Below are 19632 nucleotides of genomic sequence, written 5' to 3' on the forward strand. Positions count from 1 at the left end.
CGAACTTCCTCTGAGTCTGTGGGAGTCCAACAACGAAGTCCATAGTGATACGCTCCCACTTCCACTCAGGAATCTCAATCTTCTGGAATAAACCACCGGGCCTCTGATGCTCGTACTTAACCTGCTGATAGTTAAAACACCGAGCCACATGAGCAACAATGTCCTTCTTCATTCTCCGCCACCAATAATGTTGCCGCAAATCCTGGTACATATTAGCGGCGCCCGGGTGAATAGAGTATCGGGAACTATTGGTCTTCTCTAAATCAACTCTCTGAGTCCATCCATATTAGGCACACAAACTCAACCCTGCAATCTTAGAACTCCATCATCTCCTAAGGTAACATGCTTGGCACCTCCGTGCTGCACCGTGTCTCTAAGGACACATAAATGGGGATCATCATACTATCGATCTCGGATATGTTCCAATAATGAAGAACGAGCGATGGTGCAAGCTAATACATGGCTAGGCTAAGAAACATCCAACTTCACGAACTGATTGGCCAAAGCCTAAACATCCAAAGCAAGCGGTCTCTCACCGACCGGAATATAAGCAAGACTACCCATACTGGCTGACTTCCTACTCAAAGCATCAGCCACCACATTGGCCTTTCCCGGATGATATAAGATGGTGATATCGTAGTCTTTCAACAGCTCCAACCACCTTCTCTACCTCAAATTTAGCTCCTTCTGCTTGAACAAGTACTGCAGACTCTTGTGATCCGTGAACACCTCACATGTCACGCATACAAATAATGCCTCCAAATCTTCAACGCGTGAACAATGACTGCCAAATCCAAATCATGAACCGGATAGTTCTTCTCATGAATCTTCAACTGTCGCGAAGCATAGGCAATGACCTTGCTATCCTGAATCAACACCGCACCAAGTCCAATACGAAATGCATCACAATAACCTGTATAAGGCCCTGAACCTGTGGGCAAAACCAACACCAGTGTCGTAGTCAAAGCTGTCTTGAGCTTCTGAAAGCTCGCCTCACACTCGTATGACCATCTGAGCTGGGCACTCTTCTGGGTCAACCTGGTCATCAGGGCTGCAATAGGTGAAAACCCCTCCACAAACCAACGATAATAGCCTGCCAATCCCAAGAAACTCCGGATCATTATAGCTGATACTGGTCTATGCCAGTTCTTAACTGCATCAATCTTCTTCGGATCAACCTGAATACCCTCCACTGATACCACATGACCCAGAAATGCAACTGAACTCAACCAGAACTCACACTTCGAAAACTTGGCATACAATTGACTACCCCTCAAAGTCTGAAGAACCACTCTAAGATGCTGTTCGTGCTCCTCCCGGCTGCGAGAATAGATCAAAATATCATCAATGAAGACTATCACGAACGAATCCAAGTAAGGCTTAAACACTCGATTCATCAAATCCATAAAAGTTTTTGGGGCATTTGTCAACCCGAATGACATCACCAAGAACTTATAATGCCCGTACCGAGTGCGGAAAGCTGTCTTAGGGACATCGGATGCCCTAATCCTCAACTGATGGTAGCCAGATCTCAAGTCAATCTTCGAAAATACCTTGGCACCCTGAAGCTGATCAAACAAATCATCAATCCTCGGCAATGGATACTTAATCTTGATTGTAACCTTGTTCAACTGCTGGTAATCAATACACATTCTCATCGATCCATCCTTCTTCTTAACAAACAACACCGGCGCACCCCAAGGTGAAACACTAGGTCTAGTGAAACCATTTTCAAACAAGTCTTGCAACTGCTCCTTCAACTCTTTCAACTCAGGCGGGGCCATACGATACGGCGGGATAGAAATGGGTTGAGTGCCCGGAGCCAAACCAATGCAGAAGTTAATATCCCTGTCGGGTGGCATACCCAGGTTTGAAGGAAATACCTCAGGTAACTCACGAACAATAGGCACAGAATCAATAGAAGGAACCTCGGCACTAGAATCACGAACATATGCCAAATAAGCCAAACACCCCTTCTCGACCATACGTCGAGCCTTCACATAAGAGATAACACTACGGATAGAATGACAAGGAGTCCCTCTCTACTCTAAATGAGGTAAACCCGGCAAGGCTAAGGTTACAGTCTTTGCATGACAGTCCAAGATAGCATGGTAAGGTGATAACCAGTCCATCCCCAATATGACATCAAAATCAACCATGTCCAGAAGTAACAAATCTACACGAGTCTTAAGACCCCCAATCATAACTATACAAGAATAATGGACTCGATCTACCACAATAGAATCACCCACCGGTGTAGACACATATATAGGGGCACTCAAGGAATCACTAGGCATGACCAGATACAGTGCAAAATAAGATGACACATAGGAGTATGTAGACCCTGGATCAAATAGGACTGAAGGATCTCTACTACAAACCAGAACAGTACCTGTGATAACTGCATCAGAAGCCTCAGCCTTAGGCCTGGCTGGAAGAGCATAAAATTGGGGTTGGGCCCCACCACCATGAATTACATCTCTAGAATAGCCTGTTGTTGGCTGGCCTCCACCTCTAGTTGCCTGACCTCCACCTCTAATACATCTACCTCCACCTCTAGCACCTCTACCCCCACCCCTAGCTGGCGGAGCGGGCGGTGGAACACCTGGTGCCTGAATTATAGCACGGGAACCCTGCTGCTGAGAATTGCTCGATGCTCGAGGGCGATATCTAGCAATGTGCCTCGTGTCGCCACATGTAAAACAAACCCTTGGCTGTTGGGGATGATGACCCTAAAAACTCTAAAGCGGTGGTGCATTGATAGGAGCTGGTGGTGCATTGTAGGACTGCTGATCAGAATACTGCATATGAGAACTATGGCCACCTAAAGCACCGTAAGAAACCTGAAGCGCTGATTGAAAAGGCCTAGGAGGATGGCCTCTACCATACGAATCCCTGCCTCTAGATGAGGCGCCACTAAATCTTCCTGAATGACGAGGCATCTTGTCAAACCCCGGACCACCTCTCTACGATAGAACCATCTCCACTCTCCTGGCCACATTGGCCGCCTCCTGAAAAGAATCTCACTCCCTGACTCCCTAGCCATCTAAAGTCGAATCGGCTGAATGAGTCCTTCAAAGAACCTCATCACCCTCTCTCTCTCTCGGTGGAAAGTATGATAAGAGCATGACATGTCAAGTCGATGAATCTAGTCTCATACTAAGTAACAGTCATAGAACCTTGTTGGAGACGCTCAAACTGCCCTGATAGGCCTCTCTCTGAGTAATGGGGAGAAACTTCTCCAGAAATAGCTGAGTAAACTACTCCCAAGTCAAAGCTAATGATCCAGCTGACCTAGCCAAACAATAATCTCTCCACCAAATCTTGGTGAATCCAGACAAGCGAAAAGTAGAAAAGTCAACCCGATTGGTCTTCACTATCCCCATGTTCTTGAGAACCTCGTGACAGCTGTCTAGATAATCCTGGGGATCCTCAGAAGATGCACTGCTGAAAGTAGTAGTGAAGAGCTTGGCGAACCTGTCCAATCTCCACAAAGCGTTGTCAGACATAGCTGCTCCATCACTGGTATGAGCTACCACACCCGGCTGAACTGCTCCAACTGGCTGAGCTACTAGAGTCTGAAACTGGGGATTCATCTGCTCCGAAGTTCGAGTAGCAGGAGACTGGGCTCCTCTTCCAGCCTGAGAGACGGCTAGTGCTACAGGAAGCAAGTCTGCCCGGGTGACACTCTCCATAAGGCCCACTAGACAGACCAGAGCATCCTAGAGTACTGGGGTAGTAATAAACCACTCTAGGACCTGAGCTAGGCCCATCGGAACTGTCTGGGCCGGAACCTCGCCATCAAAATCACCCTGAGGCTCTGCCGCTAGTGCTGCTACTTTGGGCTGAGCTCTGCCCCTCGTAGGAGTTGTTGCTGGGGGCTTAAGCTGCTGGTCAGTGGATGAGAAAGCGTGTGTTCTCGCTATCTACGAAAGAACAGAGTAGAAATTCAATTAGCATTGAGAAACCAAACCGCACGATAGGAAGGAATAAATGTGAAGTTTTTTTTCCTAAATCTGTAGCCTCTGGGTGACTTGTCACGACCCAAATTTTTCGCCCTCGAGAGTCGTGATGTCGCCTACTCGTGGAAGCTAGGCAAGCCGAATATTGCAAATTTATCTCCCTTTTTATTTAAACATATTAAACAATGTAAAATACTAAGTGGTTAAACAACAGAATAAGATTAAACAATCGAAAATGCGGAAGCCGAAACTTAATATTCCAACCAAACACTACTACATAATCTGAAGTACAAGACTACCCAGAATTTGGTATCACAAGTCACAGACTGTCTAAGAACACTACAAACAAAGTCTGAATGAAATACATAAGTCTGTCTCTGAATAAGTAAAAACATAAGAGAAAATATAGGAGGAGACGCCAAGGCCTGCGAACGTCTGCAGAACTACCTTGGGTCGCATGTGTGGGCTGAAGACAGCACCCTCACTACGGTCCAAATGCTCTGGTATTAGTATCTACACACAGTGCAGAGTGTAGTATCAGCACAAGCGACCCCATGTGTTGGAAATAGAAACAGATAATTACAACTAAAGTTGGGCGGGGGAAACATGCTGCGTGGAGTAACAGATAACAACAATACAACAGTAGAGAAATATAAGGAATGTCATAAATCAAGTACCAGCAAAGATAAGGAAATAAGAAGAACAGATACACATGTAATACCGTTGCAGACATGCAACCCAATCCCATTTCATATGATACTATTGCAGGCGTGCAACCCGCTCTATTTTCATATATTACCGTTGCAGGCGTGCTATCCGCTCCCATTTCACATATTATCGTTGTAGGCGTGCAACCCGCTCCCATTTCATATACTACCATTGCAGGCGTGCAACCCGCTCCCATTTCATATATTACCGTTACAGGTGTGCAACCCGCTCCCATTTCATTTATCAATACCAATCATAAAAGAATCCCGGCAAGGGCACAATAATTTAACAACAATGTCATGGCAAGGAAAAAATAATATCAAAACAAACATCCCGGCAAGGGAATAATAATATGACAGTAACATCCTGGCAAGGGAACAATAATGATAATAACATTCCGGCAAGGGAACAATAATGATAATCCTCATATAAAGCATAATAAACCACAACGGAGTCATGACAATTACAATACAAGACTAACGGGCATGCTTGAAGCCGACGTATAGATACTCGTCACTATGCCTATACATCGTACTCCACAGTTAACACGTAGCAAATAAGACACAACTCATAATCCCTCAAGCTAAGGTTAGACCAAACACTTACCTCGAACTTCCACCGCCAACTCAAGCCTCAAATACCGTTTTTCCTCTTGAATTTGGCTCCAAATCAATTGTATCTAGACATAATCGACTTAATAACATCAATAAACGCTAAACAATCCAATTTCAATGCTTAATTATAGATTTCCTATTATTCTTCCCAAAAAGTCAAAAATCGACCCGGGCCCGCATGGTCAAAACACAAGGTTCGAACCAAAACCCGATCACCCATTCAGCCACAAGCCCGAATATGTAATTAGGTCCAAAATCCGACCCTAAAACGATGTCTAAATCCCAATTATACAAAAAGCCCTAACTTTACCCAAATCCCTAATTTTCTACCCTTAAGAACATGATTTAGGCCTAGAAATCTAATGGGTGTTAATGAAAATTGAAGAAAATGAGTCTAAGATTACATACCTATGAATTTGTGGTGAATTTCTCTTTCAAAAATCGCCCAATTTGGAGTTTGGAAGAAGAAGTTATGAATTTTGGGTTTAATCTCGAATGTGTTCTGTTACTGTTTAAATGACTAGGCAAAAAGATGTTATGCGATCGCGAACAAGCCTATGTGATCGCATAGGTTTGACTCTCCTGACCTACGTGTTCGCGAACTAGGGGCCGCGTTCGCATAGGGTTAAAACTACCCAGCCCCCGACCTATCTCCTATTCTATGTGTTTGCGTCAGCCCGGGTGCGTTCGCGTAGATTGAACTCCTAAGGCTCCGCATTCACACCTGGTTCTATGCGATCGCATAGTGCAAACCTTCCCCCTTCCCATTTGTGCATCGCGTTCGCGAGGGTTACCACGCGATTGCATAGAGTTAAAAACTCAGACACCAGCAACAGCAGAAATACCAGATTTCTAAGTCCAAAAACACTCCGACGCCTATCCGAAACTCACCCGAGCCCTCGGGGCTCCAAATCAAACATGTACACTACCTCAAAAACACCCTACGGACTTACTCGTGCGATCAAATCACCAAAATAACATCAACAACCATGAATTTAGCATCAAATTCATGAAATCACCTAAGAACTTCCAAAAAAATTAATTTTCTCAAATACGGTCCGATTCACGTCGTTTTAAGTTCGTTTCTTACCAAATTTCACAAACTCATCTTAAATCACATATAAGACCTATACTGGGCTCCGGAACTAAAATACGGTCCTGATACCATCAAATTTTAAACACATTTCATTTCCAAAAACTCAAAAATATTTCAGAAAATAATTTTCTTTAAAAATTTATTTCTCGGGCTTGGGACCTCGGAATTCGATTCCGGGCATACGCCCAAGTCCAATATTTTCCTACGGACCCTTCGGGACTATCAAATTACGAGTCCTGGTCCGTTTACCAAAAATGTTACCGAAGTCAACTTAAATTCATTTTAGAGTCAAAATTCATCATTTTCCTTAGATTTTCACATAATGGCTTTCCGGTTACGCGCCCGGACTACGCACGGCAAATCGATGTGATGCTGAAAGAGGTTTTTAAGGACTCGGAACACAGAATTCATTTCTAAAATAAGTGATGACTTTTTGGGTCATCACAGGAATTCGAATTTATCAGGATCCCAAAACAAACATCGAAGGTTGAATACATACGGAGACACTTAAAGTTGGCACGATCTTTCATTTAGACACCTGAACTTAAGAGAGTTCCTATTGAGCACTTTTACTACCCGAAACTTATTCCAATTGAGCACTTATTTGACAATCAGCCAAACTTACAAAGTTTGTGCAATGCACTCGCTGATGATGTGGCGAATGACGAATAAAAAAATGACATATATTATTTTGAGTAAAAAAAAAAAGAAAAAACTATGTTAAATCTATTTAATAAACAAAATAAAAATAACATTCTAAAAAAGAAAAGAAAAGCTTAATTTACACCCAACCAAGAAAGAGAACATTTAAAAAAATTGAGAATTGGTGTTCTGGAAATTAGTGGTCTTGGTGTTCTTCACTTTTTTCATGTGTGTTCTTGTTCCAAGCACGATTTTAATCCAAATTTTTAAGAGAAACTCCTCCAAATTTGTTATAACTTCAGCTAAAGATTCCCCATGACGACCCGAAGACAACCCCAATATTAATTTCCCAAACTTTCATCAAATCAAGTAACCCATTTTAAACCTTCAAGCTTTTTAAAGACCCCATTAATGGTGTTTAGGGTTTAATCAATGGGTCTCCAACCCAGCGACCCATCTCTGCTTCTTCTTTTGCTGCTGCTGCTTCTTCTTCTTCATTTTAGTCTCAGTTCTCTGCTTCTACTTCTTCATTTCAGTTCTGGCGGCAGGGTTAGGCTTCTTCTTCTTCACTTTATCCTTTTCGTTTTCTTCCAATCAAAAATACTCACCTTTTCGTTTTCGGCTGAATTTTAATCTGGTATGGGATTCGAAAGAATAAGAGGAAAATGAGTCGGAGAAGATGACGGAAAGTGGAGGAGGCAATGGTGGAGGACATAAAGAAGAAGAAGGAAATAAAAAAAATCTGTTTTTTGGGCTTTTCACGCGCCCATATTGGGTGAAACTCACTTTACGTGCCAATTCAGCAAGAAGTGTTTAATTGGAACAAAGTTCATGTAACGTACGTGCTCAATAGGAACTCTCTTAAGTTCAGGTGTCTAAATGAAAGATCGTGTCAACTTTAAGTGTCTCTGTATGTATTCAGCCAACATCGAATAATGCTGAGTGGGAAATCACAAAAAGCATTATTAGTGCACAATTCACTTGTCAAATTCAAAGTTCAAATGCTCGAGTGTGAAATATTCAGAGGACCAAAAAGTCTAAGGGTGCATGAATTAATGTTGATGAATTTGTTTTTGCTTCACCTTTTTGACGAGGAACTTGAAGTATCTGAAATCTGAAGTCGTGGGGTGTTTAAAGTTTAAGAAAAGCACAACATTAATTTATTAAATTTCACCACCAATTTTGAACTTTGAAATTTTTTATCAAGTCTAGGTACATATTTTGTGTATTAAGTTCATTCTGCTCCAATTGGTGAGTTAAAGTCTAAGCTGCAACTAATTGAGTGGTCCAACACTATTTATTGTCCACTTGATACTAAACAGTGTTTGTACAATCATCCATTTATGTCTTTTGAGTCTTTATGTATACTTCTTCAGTAAATATTTTCATAGCTTTAATTAATCATAAAATTATTTGTCAAAATTACCTTTTCTGACTCTCTTAAATGTCTTAATTCATATCACGCCACTTATCAGACCAATAAGGGTGAATTAAAAATTGAAGAACCATAAAACGCTTCAGTTTGGCCACTGAAAAAAGGCAAAGGTCAAATGAGAGACAGGCAAAGAAAAAGTATTTTTATCCGACTGACGAAACAATTCAATATATATCTTTTTTTCAAAATATTAAATATTTCAAAAGAATTTAAATTTGTTAAGACGACTAATATTTAGATTCGAAGGAGTTACCAATTTGTTTATGATAATGATGGAGTAACAAATTAAATGGATATGGATTGATGGTAACGTGAGCATCTCATTGGCCAGAGACTGAGACTTAGGGAGCTTCTTTTGCAAAAGATAGAGACATATACCAACAAAAGCAGAATTCAGTAACGGGAACGAGAGAGACCAAGCATATTGTGGTTATCGTTCAGAATCTATTTATTTTCAAAATCCTATTTGGTATGTAACGTTTATTTTGAGAAATCATTTCTTTTAAATATTTTTCGGTATTTGATTGGTACAAAAGTACATGGCATATACGAGGTGGACCACCGTCTAAAGTTGTCGATCAATGTTAATTAGTTTGAATATTGAATAATCTTTTTTCTTTTTTATCATTAGGTATTCGGTATTGTTGCTGGAAATAATCTTTTCACTGATACTACAACAAATAAGGAAGATGACGGAGGAGAAGAGACCTAGATTCTATTGAGTGTATTTGGGTTATGTCTGAAAGAGACGACCACAATGTTACAATCTTGGTCTCATCAAATGGACACATGGCGTGCATTCAATGCCCCAGATCTACGGTCAAAGATAAAGCCAAAGTCCCTCCTCTATAAGAAGTTTAGAATAGTGTGATTACCTGTAAATATAACTCTTTGTATTTATCTTTACTAGTAAGCTACACATTGACAGTGTATATATAGAGACCACTGTACAAAGTTATCTACACAGAAAATAGAAAAACAATTTTCCACAGCTTTTTTTCTTCTTGAATATTCACTAATCTGATTAGTTTAGATTCATGTCGCATGACATCTATTAAAGGAGAAAGTGTTCACTACTAGAAATTTCTTTATTTATAAGCTCGAAGCTTGTGAATTCCTGTTACTGTTAAGAATGAAAGAATCATATTCATCCCACCATACTTCTTGATGGTGAAACTAAATGATCTAAATAAAGTTGAATGAATGCATATGATTCATAGACCCAATTAATTTAGGACTATGATGTAGTATTCAGTCAATTAATTGATTGAAAGATAAACAATAATGCTCCTTGTTCGACGAAAAAGAATACTGCTTGTTCGTTGAAGCAAATGATATGAGCAAGAATTAAATTGTTTTCGTTTCTTATTTGATGAAAAATATTTTTCTCGAAAAACATTCCAGTAATTCAAACAATCAAATACTAAAAATTATTTTATTATAGAAGACGTTTTCCCCATAGACACCCTAAATTTGAATTATTTGGAGTTTTAAATGAATTAACGAAGATATTGTATTTTCAACTCTATCAAAAGACACATATTCCATTATGGTTGTTTACTTCCACGGATTACAAATATTTAAATATTCTTTTCACATCTATTATCAAGACTAAATAATTGTATATTTTTTCTATTGATTTTTGATGATATTATGCATGGCGTAGTATATCGATAACAATGAAAGTAATAGTAAAAGAAAAAATCGTTGACTTCAAAAATCACGAGGATAAATGGATAAAACATAAAAGATAATGAAAACAAAGACATTCCTTTTTCTTTGTTCTTTTTCTTTTCTTTCCCGGAGCACGTTTCTTTATCTACCCCCACCACCACCACCACCACACACACAACCCATTCCCACCCAACAGAATACACACAGAGACACATGTCTGACGGCATAGGACATGAATAAATTAGTTTAAATTTGTACACTGATAATGTATAATTTCTTTGCATCATCAGGTAAAAATCTATAATAATTAGCAGTAGTAAATTTGATATGATAACCAAAAAAAATAAATTAATATTTTTGTTATAATAAATGAAATTGCAATGATAATGTTAAATTTTTTACCCTGTCATTATACAAAAAAAACTAAATCCTAAACAGAAAGTTGCTCCATCTTTCCCAGGCTGTCTTCCCTTTCTAATATAAATATGTTTTATATTCCCGTGACTAGAAGCTGTCCAAGCAATAAATAAACAACCCCAAGAAGATTAATGTAAAAGGGGTCAAGATTAAAGAACTGGAGGCAAGTGGAAGCTAGAAACATCCCCCCATGCACCAACATGTACAAGTCAGTTTTAATTTATACCTTATTGTCTTTTTTTAACTTCTCACTCGATGTTCAGTATTCGTATTAAAGCTCCAATTAATCTAAATTCGTGCCATGTAAGATCTATTGAATAGAAAAGTGCTTCCTACTATAATTTTTTCTTTTTTATAGCTCAAATTCAAAACTTTTGATTAAGAGGGGATAGATCTTATCCATCCAACCACCATCATTAAATGTTGTATTATTTTGCCTCAGGTTGATTATTCATCGTTGCAACTTGCAACTTGTAGCTCGTCACGTTCTTCTTCGACCCCATTTTTCTTTGTTTAAATTGCTTTTGAATATTAATGAATTAGACGACAAACTATATATTGACTAATAACAAACACAAATCTATCAGTTTCACAATTATTTTCGGTATAACCATCAAGTATTCAAAGTTTATGTATTGGCCCAACTTATCAGTATTTGCACAGAATATTATTTATTAATGGATCGGAAGTAAACTCCTCTAAATGAAAAAAATTTCATTTACAAAGCTAGAAATCTGTGGTTAGGGATTACAGTTCCAATATATCTCTTCTGTACATTTATTTTGGAAAAAAAAGTTCAAATAAAACACAAAATAGTCTACACTTCATATATTCATTTTTTTTTTTTTACATTTTGATAACAAATAACAAAGGTAAGGAAGGAAGGGGATGAATGAGTTGACTGTTACTACTCACTATTTTACAAACCTATAGACCTTTCTTCATATTTTGTATGTGTGTCAACAATCATATTCATAATTTTGGTCTTTTCTGACTTTTTCGGCTTTTTTTCATCCAATCTTTTAAGCCGTTTGTATCAATATGAATCCAACAATAGACAGAATAGACCATAACCTCCTAGTTGTTGAATAATTGTTAATCATTTGGAATGACTATTTCTCTGTTCGGAAAAGAAAGAATAGTCAAAGTTTTAAGAACCCAAATATTGTTTATTTCTTAGTGACCTACATGATTCATTACAAAGAACGTACGCCACCAATATATTATAACGAAATTTGTTATAAAATGAATATTTATTTCAAAAGAAGGGAATAATCCCCTTACCTTTTTTTTTATGGTTATGTCATATGGGATCTCCTTACCTCACTAACAAAAAAAAACAGAAAATGAAAGAATTTAAATCAGATTACTCAAAAAGTAAAGTTCTGTCTTATTTTCTAATTCACTTGGTTGCATTTTTGTTTTCCGTATAAGTAATACCAATATAATTTTGTATTTCTGCAAAGCTCTTTTTAGAAGGTCAAAGTTAAAATTGAAAACAAGAATTTATCCCAATTTATGTAGTTTAAATTAAACAAATCACTAGTGCTAAATAATCCAGGAATTATCAATCTCCGTATTACAACTTTATGCATTATAATTCCACCATAATTTTGTCCGTAAAACACACATGACCCCGTAAAGGGATCGTTTAGTTCAAAACAGGGTTATTCCAAGGATTATAATCTCACCTCCTATATGGATAAATAATACTCCCTCCGGTTTACAATAAGTGATCAGTTTACTTTTTCATTTTGGTTCAAAATAAGTGTCCAGTTAGGTAATTAAGAAAAAATTCAATTTGTTTTTACTCTTTTACCCTTATGTGCATATCCTTAAAAAGTTTTCTCACTCCTCACTATAACTATGTGACCAATATTTAATAAGGGTAATTTAGTCATACTAGATATATTTGTATATGATTTAGCATTTTCTTAATGAGCGTGTTGAAAGGAAAGTGGTCACTTGTTGTGAACCGGAGGGAATACCAAGTTTTTAGTATAAAGTTATACTAGTAATAGCTAATACTGATGCAATCCCAAATTTTATACCGGATTACTAACCAAACGACCCCTAAGTTTTTGTCCTAAAAAGTAAAAATAGATTCTTTTTGTCTCCTACTAAAAAGTAAAAACAGATATTGCCTGTAGTAATAACGGTTTTACCCGCAAAGACTATTTCAGGTAAGTTAAGAGACTGTTTGTCTCAAAAGTTTCAACAAGACTAATGGTCAAAGCCGCACTTGTCAAAACCAATGCCAATTCAGAGAAAGTCATCAGAAAGCTGCTACAACCTTCACATATATTTAGGAAGCATCATTTGTTTTACTCTATTTCATGGAAATATTATATTCCAGTCTTATAATCTGATAATATATCTCTAGAAGGGTCAGTTTCTTATCAGCATATATAGATCTTATTCACTCATATAGTGATATCTTGCTTTTTGCATCAAGATTTCAGCTTTCTTCTGATTCTTGAGACAAGTTTGATTCTTTATATTTCTTGGGAGATATTTCTATTTTTGTACCTTTTTAGGAAATCCTTAATTAGCTAACAACTTTGGGTTTTTGGGATATCTTACTTTCTGTATCAAGATTTCAGCTTTCTTCTGATTCCCATTTATCCTATCTTTGATTGTCCTTTAATTTCCTTTTAAATTTCTAGCTTGAGCCCTTTTGTTTGTCTATCCAATTCACCCTAAAAAGTGGGGTTGGAGTTAAAGAAAAAATTGATTCTTTAGATGTTGTGTGGGTTTAACTATATGGGAGACTGTGAAGCTACTCTTCCTGTAATGGAGGATGAGGAAAAGCTGATTGCAGCTGCACAGCAGATTGTGAAAGCATTGGAAAAGAAACAGAATTTAACACATGATGCAAGAAAAATTCTGGCTGATTTAGGCTCTCAGTTGTCTTCCATAACCAAATTGAGTGAAAACAAACATGAAAAATTATTTGGTGAAACTGAAGACACTGTAGAGAAGTTCAGTGAACTTGAGGAGCAGCTTAACATTGTGCAGAATAAGGTGATGAGCTGGGAAGTGGATCAATCTGTTATATGGGATTGTGGTCCTGAATATGCAGATGATTATTTGAGGTCTGTGGATGAAGCTCGAAAACTGATTGAACGGTTAGAGAGTTTGAATGTGGATAAAGATAGTAAAGAGGATGAGCTTTTGTGCAGGGCTCATGAGGTTATGCAAATAGCGATGAATCGGCTTGAGGAGGAGTTTAGGCATTTGCTTGTTCATAACAAGCAGCCTTTTGAGCCTGAGCACTTGTCTTTTCGTTCAAGCGAAGATGATGAGGGTTCTATTGTTTCATTTGGAGATGACTCAGTAGAGGATGTGGTTCAAAGAGATAGCATGAGTAGGCGCTCAGAGGAATACGTAGTTGAACTTGTGCATCCGGATGTGATTCCTGACCTAAGGTGCATTGCCAATTTGATGTTCAATTCAAATTATGGTAGAGAATGTTCTCAAACATTTATCAGTGTTAGAAAAGATGCATTGGATGATTTTTTATTCATTCTTGAAGTTAAGAAGTTGAGTATTGAGAATGTGATGAAGATGGAATGGAACTCATTGAACTCCAAAATCAGGAGGTGGATACGGTGTATGAAGATCTTTGTTTGCGTTTATCTAGCGAGTGAAAAATGGTTAAGTGATCAGATTTTTGGTGATCTTGATTCAGTTAGTTCGGTTTGCTTTGCTGAATCTTCAAAAGCTTCAATACTGCATCTACTGAAATTTGCTGAAGCAGTGGCTATTGGATCTCATCAACCGGAGAAGTTGATTCGGATTCTTGACATGTATGAGGTGCTTTCAGATCTTATCCCAGATATTGATGCTATGTACTCTGATGATGCTGGATTATGTGTTAGAACCAAGTGCCAAGACATCCTCGAAAGCTTGGCCGATTGTGCAAGAACAACATTTCTTGAATTTGAGAATGCTGTTGCATCCAGCATATCGACGAATCCTTTTCCTGGTGGTGGAATACATCCTCTCACAAGATACGTTATGAACTACATGAAAACTCTTACAGATTATAGCAAGATCCTTAACGAGCTTCTGAAGGACAACGAGCAAGAAGATTTGGTGGCGATTTCACCAGAAATGACACCGGATAGGGAAGAGGACAACAGTAACACAAGTTGCTACATTTCTCCACTGGCTCAACATTTTCGAACCTTCACTTCAATGTTGGAATGCAACCTAGACGATAAGTCCAAGTTGTACAAGGATGAATCATTAGGCCACCTTTTCTTGATGAATAATATTCATTACATGGCTGAAAAGGTGAAGAATTCTCATGATCTAAGAACAATACTAGGCGATGATTGGATTCGCAAACACAATTGGAGATTCCAACAACATGCAATGAACTACGAGAGGGCTACTTGGAGCTCCATCCTTTCGTTACTTAGGGACGAGGGGCTTCAGAATCCAGGCTCAAATTCTATCTCTAAAACTCTACTCAAAGAGAGACTGCACAGCTTTTATCTTGCATTTGATGAAGCTTACAAGAGCCAAACAGGTTGGTCAATACCTGATTGCCAACTTCGTGAAGATCTTCGAATCTCAATATCTCTCAAAGTTATTCAAGCATACAGAACATTTATCGGAAGGCACACTAACCATATTAGTGACAAATACATTAAGTACAGTGCCGATGACTTGGAGAATTTCTTGTTGGATCTCTTTGAGGGATCTCCAAGATCATTACATGGTTCTCACAGGAAGTGAGCTTAATGTATCAAGGGATTTCTGTCAAAATGAGATCAAGATTTTTTCATTCTCAATTTGTTATTTAGATTGTAAATGATGTCCATTTTATAATAGGTTGATTGTTTCACTTTTGTATTTTCCCAAAGTGAACGAGTTATTTCCCTATTGTATTTATTAACTTTTTTGACATCAAAATTTGGTTTTTCAGATTGAATGACATGTAAATTATCTCAACTTATCTACAACTGGGATCAAATCATTACTTTTAGAATGCAAATAGTGTGTTGTATTATTGAATTATTGGGTAATTGTTAATATCAATATTAGTATTTGGACTATGTATCTTTGCCCAGACCTCAGTATCCTTTTTATGCTTCTTCATACTCTATGGGGTGAGAAACTCCCGTTTCCTTCTTCTTTCTTACTCCTTTGGGGATGGTTCAGGGGGAGTCGGTTCTGCCTTAGCCTAATTCGATCGTAACTTGGTTTGATAATCTTTTTTCATAAATTTCTTTCACCAAGTCATCGTCCGCAATCAGCTCTCATATCAAAGGATGAGTTCCTTTCTTTTCTTTCTTTATTCTTATTGGTGAAAGCGACCTTTCTGGATAAGTAAATTAAATTATTTCAGCTAGACAAGCAAGGTGGAATAGCTCAGTTGGTTAGAGCGTGTGGCTGTTAACCACAAGGTCGGAGGTTCAACCTTCTTCTAGCGATTAACTTTTTATTTTTTCAGTTTATTACTATACTAATATTTATCCTATGGGTTTACGTGAACTCAGTAACTTTTGCCTAAAATTTAGAGTATTTTGATTATAAAATCTTTGAAAGGGATTATATTTCTCAAATAAATTTCTCTACAATAAAATCTACCCATTTTTATATTAATTTTGGCTCTCCTATCACTCTCCCAACTCTTCTATGAATTTAAACATAAGACAAACATAAGTTTCATATCAAGCCTACTAATTTCCAAAAGAACCAAAACATGCTCCTGAAAAGAGAGACTTGTGACTCTTTTACTTGAGTTTTTATTTTTCCATGCAATCACATATAAAGCAAATTAGTAATTATTTGATGCAAAAAGGAGAGCAAGATTGGAAACTGCTCCCCTTGGTTCTTGAACTTAAATATACTTCAAAAGACAAAAACTTATAAGTGCAACGATATTAGATTTGACTCTATTCCAATGTTGTAAGCAACTAGCGAGAAACAAAAAAACATGAATATGATTGCTAAAGTTTTGAAAATGTGACAAATATGTTGGTTTCAGGTATCTTCTTACTTGTTGTATTTGTAAATTATATTTCTGGAGAAAAGAAAGTTAGCGTATAAACGTAAATACAAACAAAACAGTAATTAATTCGAGCCCACTGAATTCACAGTGTCTCCTTAAGGAATTTAATCCCCTCCTAGTACCCAAGGTTATGGATTATTTCTTCCAGGATAGAACGAATTACACACTAATGTAGCGGTACTTCAAACTCCAGTATTTCAGCGAACACAAAGTTCGGTAGCAAATCACACTTACGGTTGTTTTGTTTGTAGTTTTAAAACAATGCACAACAAAGGAGGAGAACTCAGAAGTCGAATGGAAATTCTGAGATGAAGGAATGCAATTTATAGCCGATGTTGAGTTCTTACTGAAGAGGATATCAGTAGTTGTGTAAACTGAAGAGGAACGATTTTTTTATGTGTGTCTTCAACAAGTTGCTTGCTCCATCTATTTATAGTGCAGTTAGCTGCTAAACACGGACCCGCTGCCACTCATTTAGTGGAGCACTTGGCCATGGTGGACGGAGCACCAGGCTGCTAACTAATGGAGCAATCACTTGATATTATGGAGCAAGCATTTGGCAATGGTGGGAGACGCATTAGCCTGCTGGAACAAATCCACGGATTGGAACATATCTGTTACAAACACGGATAATATTACGTTAATATTTACTATTAACAAATAAATTTGGTCCAAAAAATTAATCAATCAATCGATCATTTGACCAAATCCAAATCTGAATCCGAAGTTGAAGCCGTAGCCGAAGCCGAGCCAAGCGAGCGAGCGACGACGACGACGCGAGGCTTGCCTTCTTCTTAACTCTTTAAGAGCTACAAGAAGAGCAATTGTATATATACCCACCAAAATACTTTTCTTCTTCCAATATGGTACAATGTTTCAAGAGAGAGAAACTTAAAATTTTACTCAAAAATTTCATTTTTCCTCAATTTTCCATTCACCCTCTTTTTAAGACTTTTCAATCTTAAAATCCTCAACAATCCCCCACATGGGAATGGCTATATCACGGAAGTATGCATGAAAAACTTGTGTGATTTGCAACAAGGATTAATTGCATCTGGATAAGTAGGTTTCCCTTTGATCTTTCCGTAGTGAACTTATGTCGGATATACTCGGTCAATCGGTAGATTTGATATCTTTGAACCGTCGAACTTTAGTATATACCTAGACAACCATAAGTTACACAATCAGCCCTTAACCATCTTTGGTTCTCATTGTTGTGTTCGTTTCAGCCATGAACACCGCATGGTTTCATAAGTGCGTAGAGAATTGGCCTTGCAAAATTCTCCTTGAAGCAGCTAACACTTCACACTTACATAGGTGATTTCTAATCGTGTCATCCCGTAGATACACTATTTGATATACTCCGTATCAAATTTAGAAATCATTAAAAAGCCTTAATGTTTTATCCTTGGTACTGAACATTGTCTCATCACGAGAATGGACCAAAATTTTTGTTGACAATGTTGAACCGTCATTAATGACTTTGTTTGATCTCCTTGAACCTAGATCTTGGGATCTCTAGTCTTCTAGGTAGAGTTACCGCCACAATGACTTGTTCTCGGCCGTAGTCTCATTCCCCTCGATGATTTCTCAACTACCTCTCTAGTTAGGGCTTTTGTAAGTGGATCCGACACATTATTACTTGACCTTACATAGTCAATTGTGATAATTCCTCTAAAGAGTAGTTGCCTAACGGTTTTATGTCTTCGTCGTATATGACGAGATTTACCGTTATACATAACGCTCCCAGCCCTTCCAATTGTTGCTTGGCTATCACAATGTATGCATATTAGTGCCAACGGTTTGGGCCAAAATGGAATGTTTTCCAAGAAATTCCGAAGTCATTCAGCTTCTTCACCGGCTTTATCTAAGGCTATGAACTCAGCCTCCATTGTAGAGCGAGCAATACAAGTTTGTTTGGACGACTTCCAAGATACCGCTCCTCCACCAATAGTGAATACTTATCCACTTGTGGACTTCGAATCAGTTGAACCGATGATCCAATTTGCATTACAATATCCTTCAATCACTGCAGGATATTTACTGTAGTGCAAATCAACGTTTTGGGTCTGTCCTAAATATCCCAAAACTCGTTTTATTGCCATCCAATGAGATTGACCTGGATTGCTTGTGTATCGACTCAGTTTACTTATAGCACAAGCTATATCTGGTTGTGTACAATTCATGATGTACATTAAGCATCCCAACACACGAGCATAATCCAATTGTGATATGCTTTGGCCTTTGTTCTTTGCTAATGCAAGATTCACGTCAATTGGAGTCTTTGCAACTTTATAGCCTAAGTGCTTGAATTTTTCAAGTACTGTCTTAATATAATGAGATTGTGACAATGTCCGGCCTTGAGGATTCTTTTGGATCTTAATCGCCAGAATTAAATCCGCAACTCCCAAGTCCTTCATATCAAACTTGCTAGTTAGCATACGCTTAGTCACATTTATGTTGGCAATGTCATTACTCATTATCAGCATATCATCCACATATAGGCAAACAATGACTATGTGATTTGGAACATTTTTAATATACACACATTTACCACATTCATTCATCTTAAAACCATTTGACAACATTGTTTGGTCAAATTTTGCATGTCATTGTTTGGGTGCTTGTTTTAGTCCATAGAAAGACTTAACAAGTACTTACCTTCTTTTCATTACCTGGAACCACAAACTCTTCAGGTTGTTCCATGTAGATTTCTTCCTCAAATCTCCATTTAAGAAGGTTGTCTCTACGTCCATTTGATGAATTTCAAGACCATAAACTGCAACTAAAGCTACTAGCATTCGTATGGATGTAATTCTGGTCACTGGAGAATATATATCAAAGTAGTCAAGACCTTTTTGTTGTCTATACCCTTTGACAACAAGTTTTGCCTTAAATTTATCAATAGTGTCATCATCTTTCATTTTTCTTTTAAAAATCCATTTATAACCCAAAGGCTTATTTCCAGGAGGAAGATCAACCAATTCCTATGTATGGTTGTTCAATATGGATTCTATTTCACTATTGACTGCCTCTTTCCAGAACAATGATTCCGAAGA

General features: G+C 37.8%; 1 protein-coding gene across 1 annotated transcript; it reads left to right on the top strand.

Annotated features, from left to right (window-relative positions):
• Positions 1–12521: 12521 nt before the first annotated feature.
• On the top strand, positions 12522–15501 carry LOC107774860 (exocyst complex component EXO70E2-like). Its single transcript, XM_016594512.2, has one exon. The coding sequence runs from the start codon at positions 13291–13293 to the stop codon at positions 15292–15294; it is 2004 nt and encodes a 667-aa protein (XP_016449998.2). The 5' UTR covers positions 12522–13290; the 3' UTR covers positions 15295–15501.
• Positions 15502–19632: the final 4131 nt, after the last annotated feature.

Source organism: Nicotiana tabacum, chromosome 22, assembly GCF_000715075.1.
Source record: "Nicotiana tabacum cultivar K326 chromosome 22, ASM71507v2, whole genome shotgun sequence".
In the NCBI taxonomy this organism is placed as follows: Eukaryota; Viridiplantae; Streptophyta; class Magnoliopsida; order Solanales; family Solanaceae; genus Nicotiana; species Nicotiana tabacum.

Bases quoted from the DNA above. Each gene is read 5' to 3' on its own strand.
- LOC107774860 (XM_016594512.2), top strand. From the start codon at position 13,291: ATGTTGTGTGGGTTTAACTATATGGGAGACTGTGAAGCTACTCTTCCT.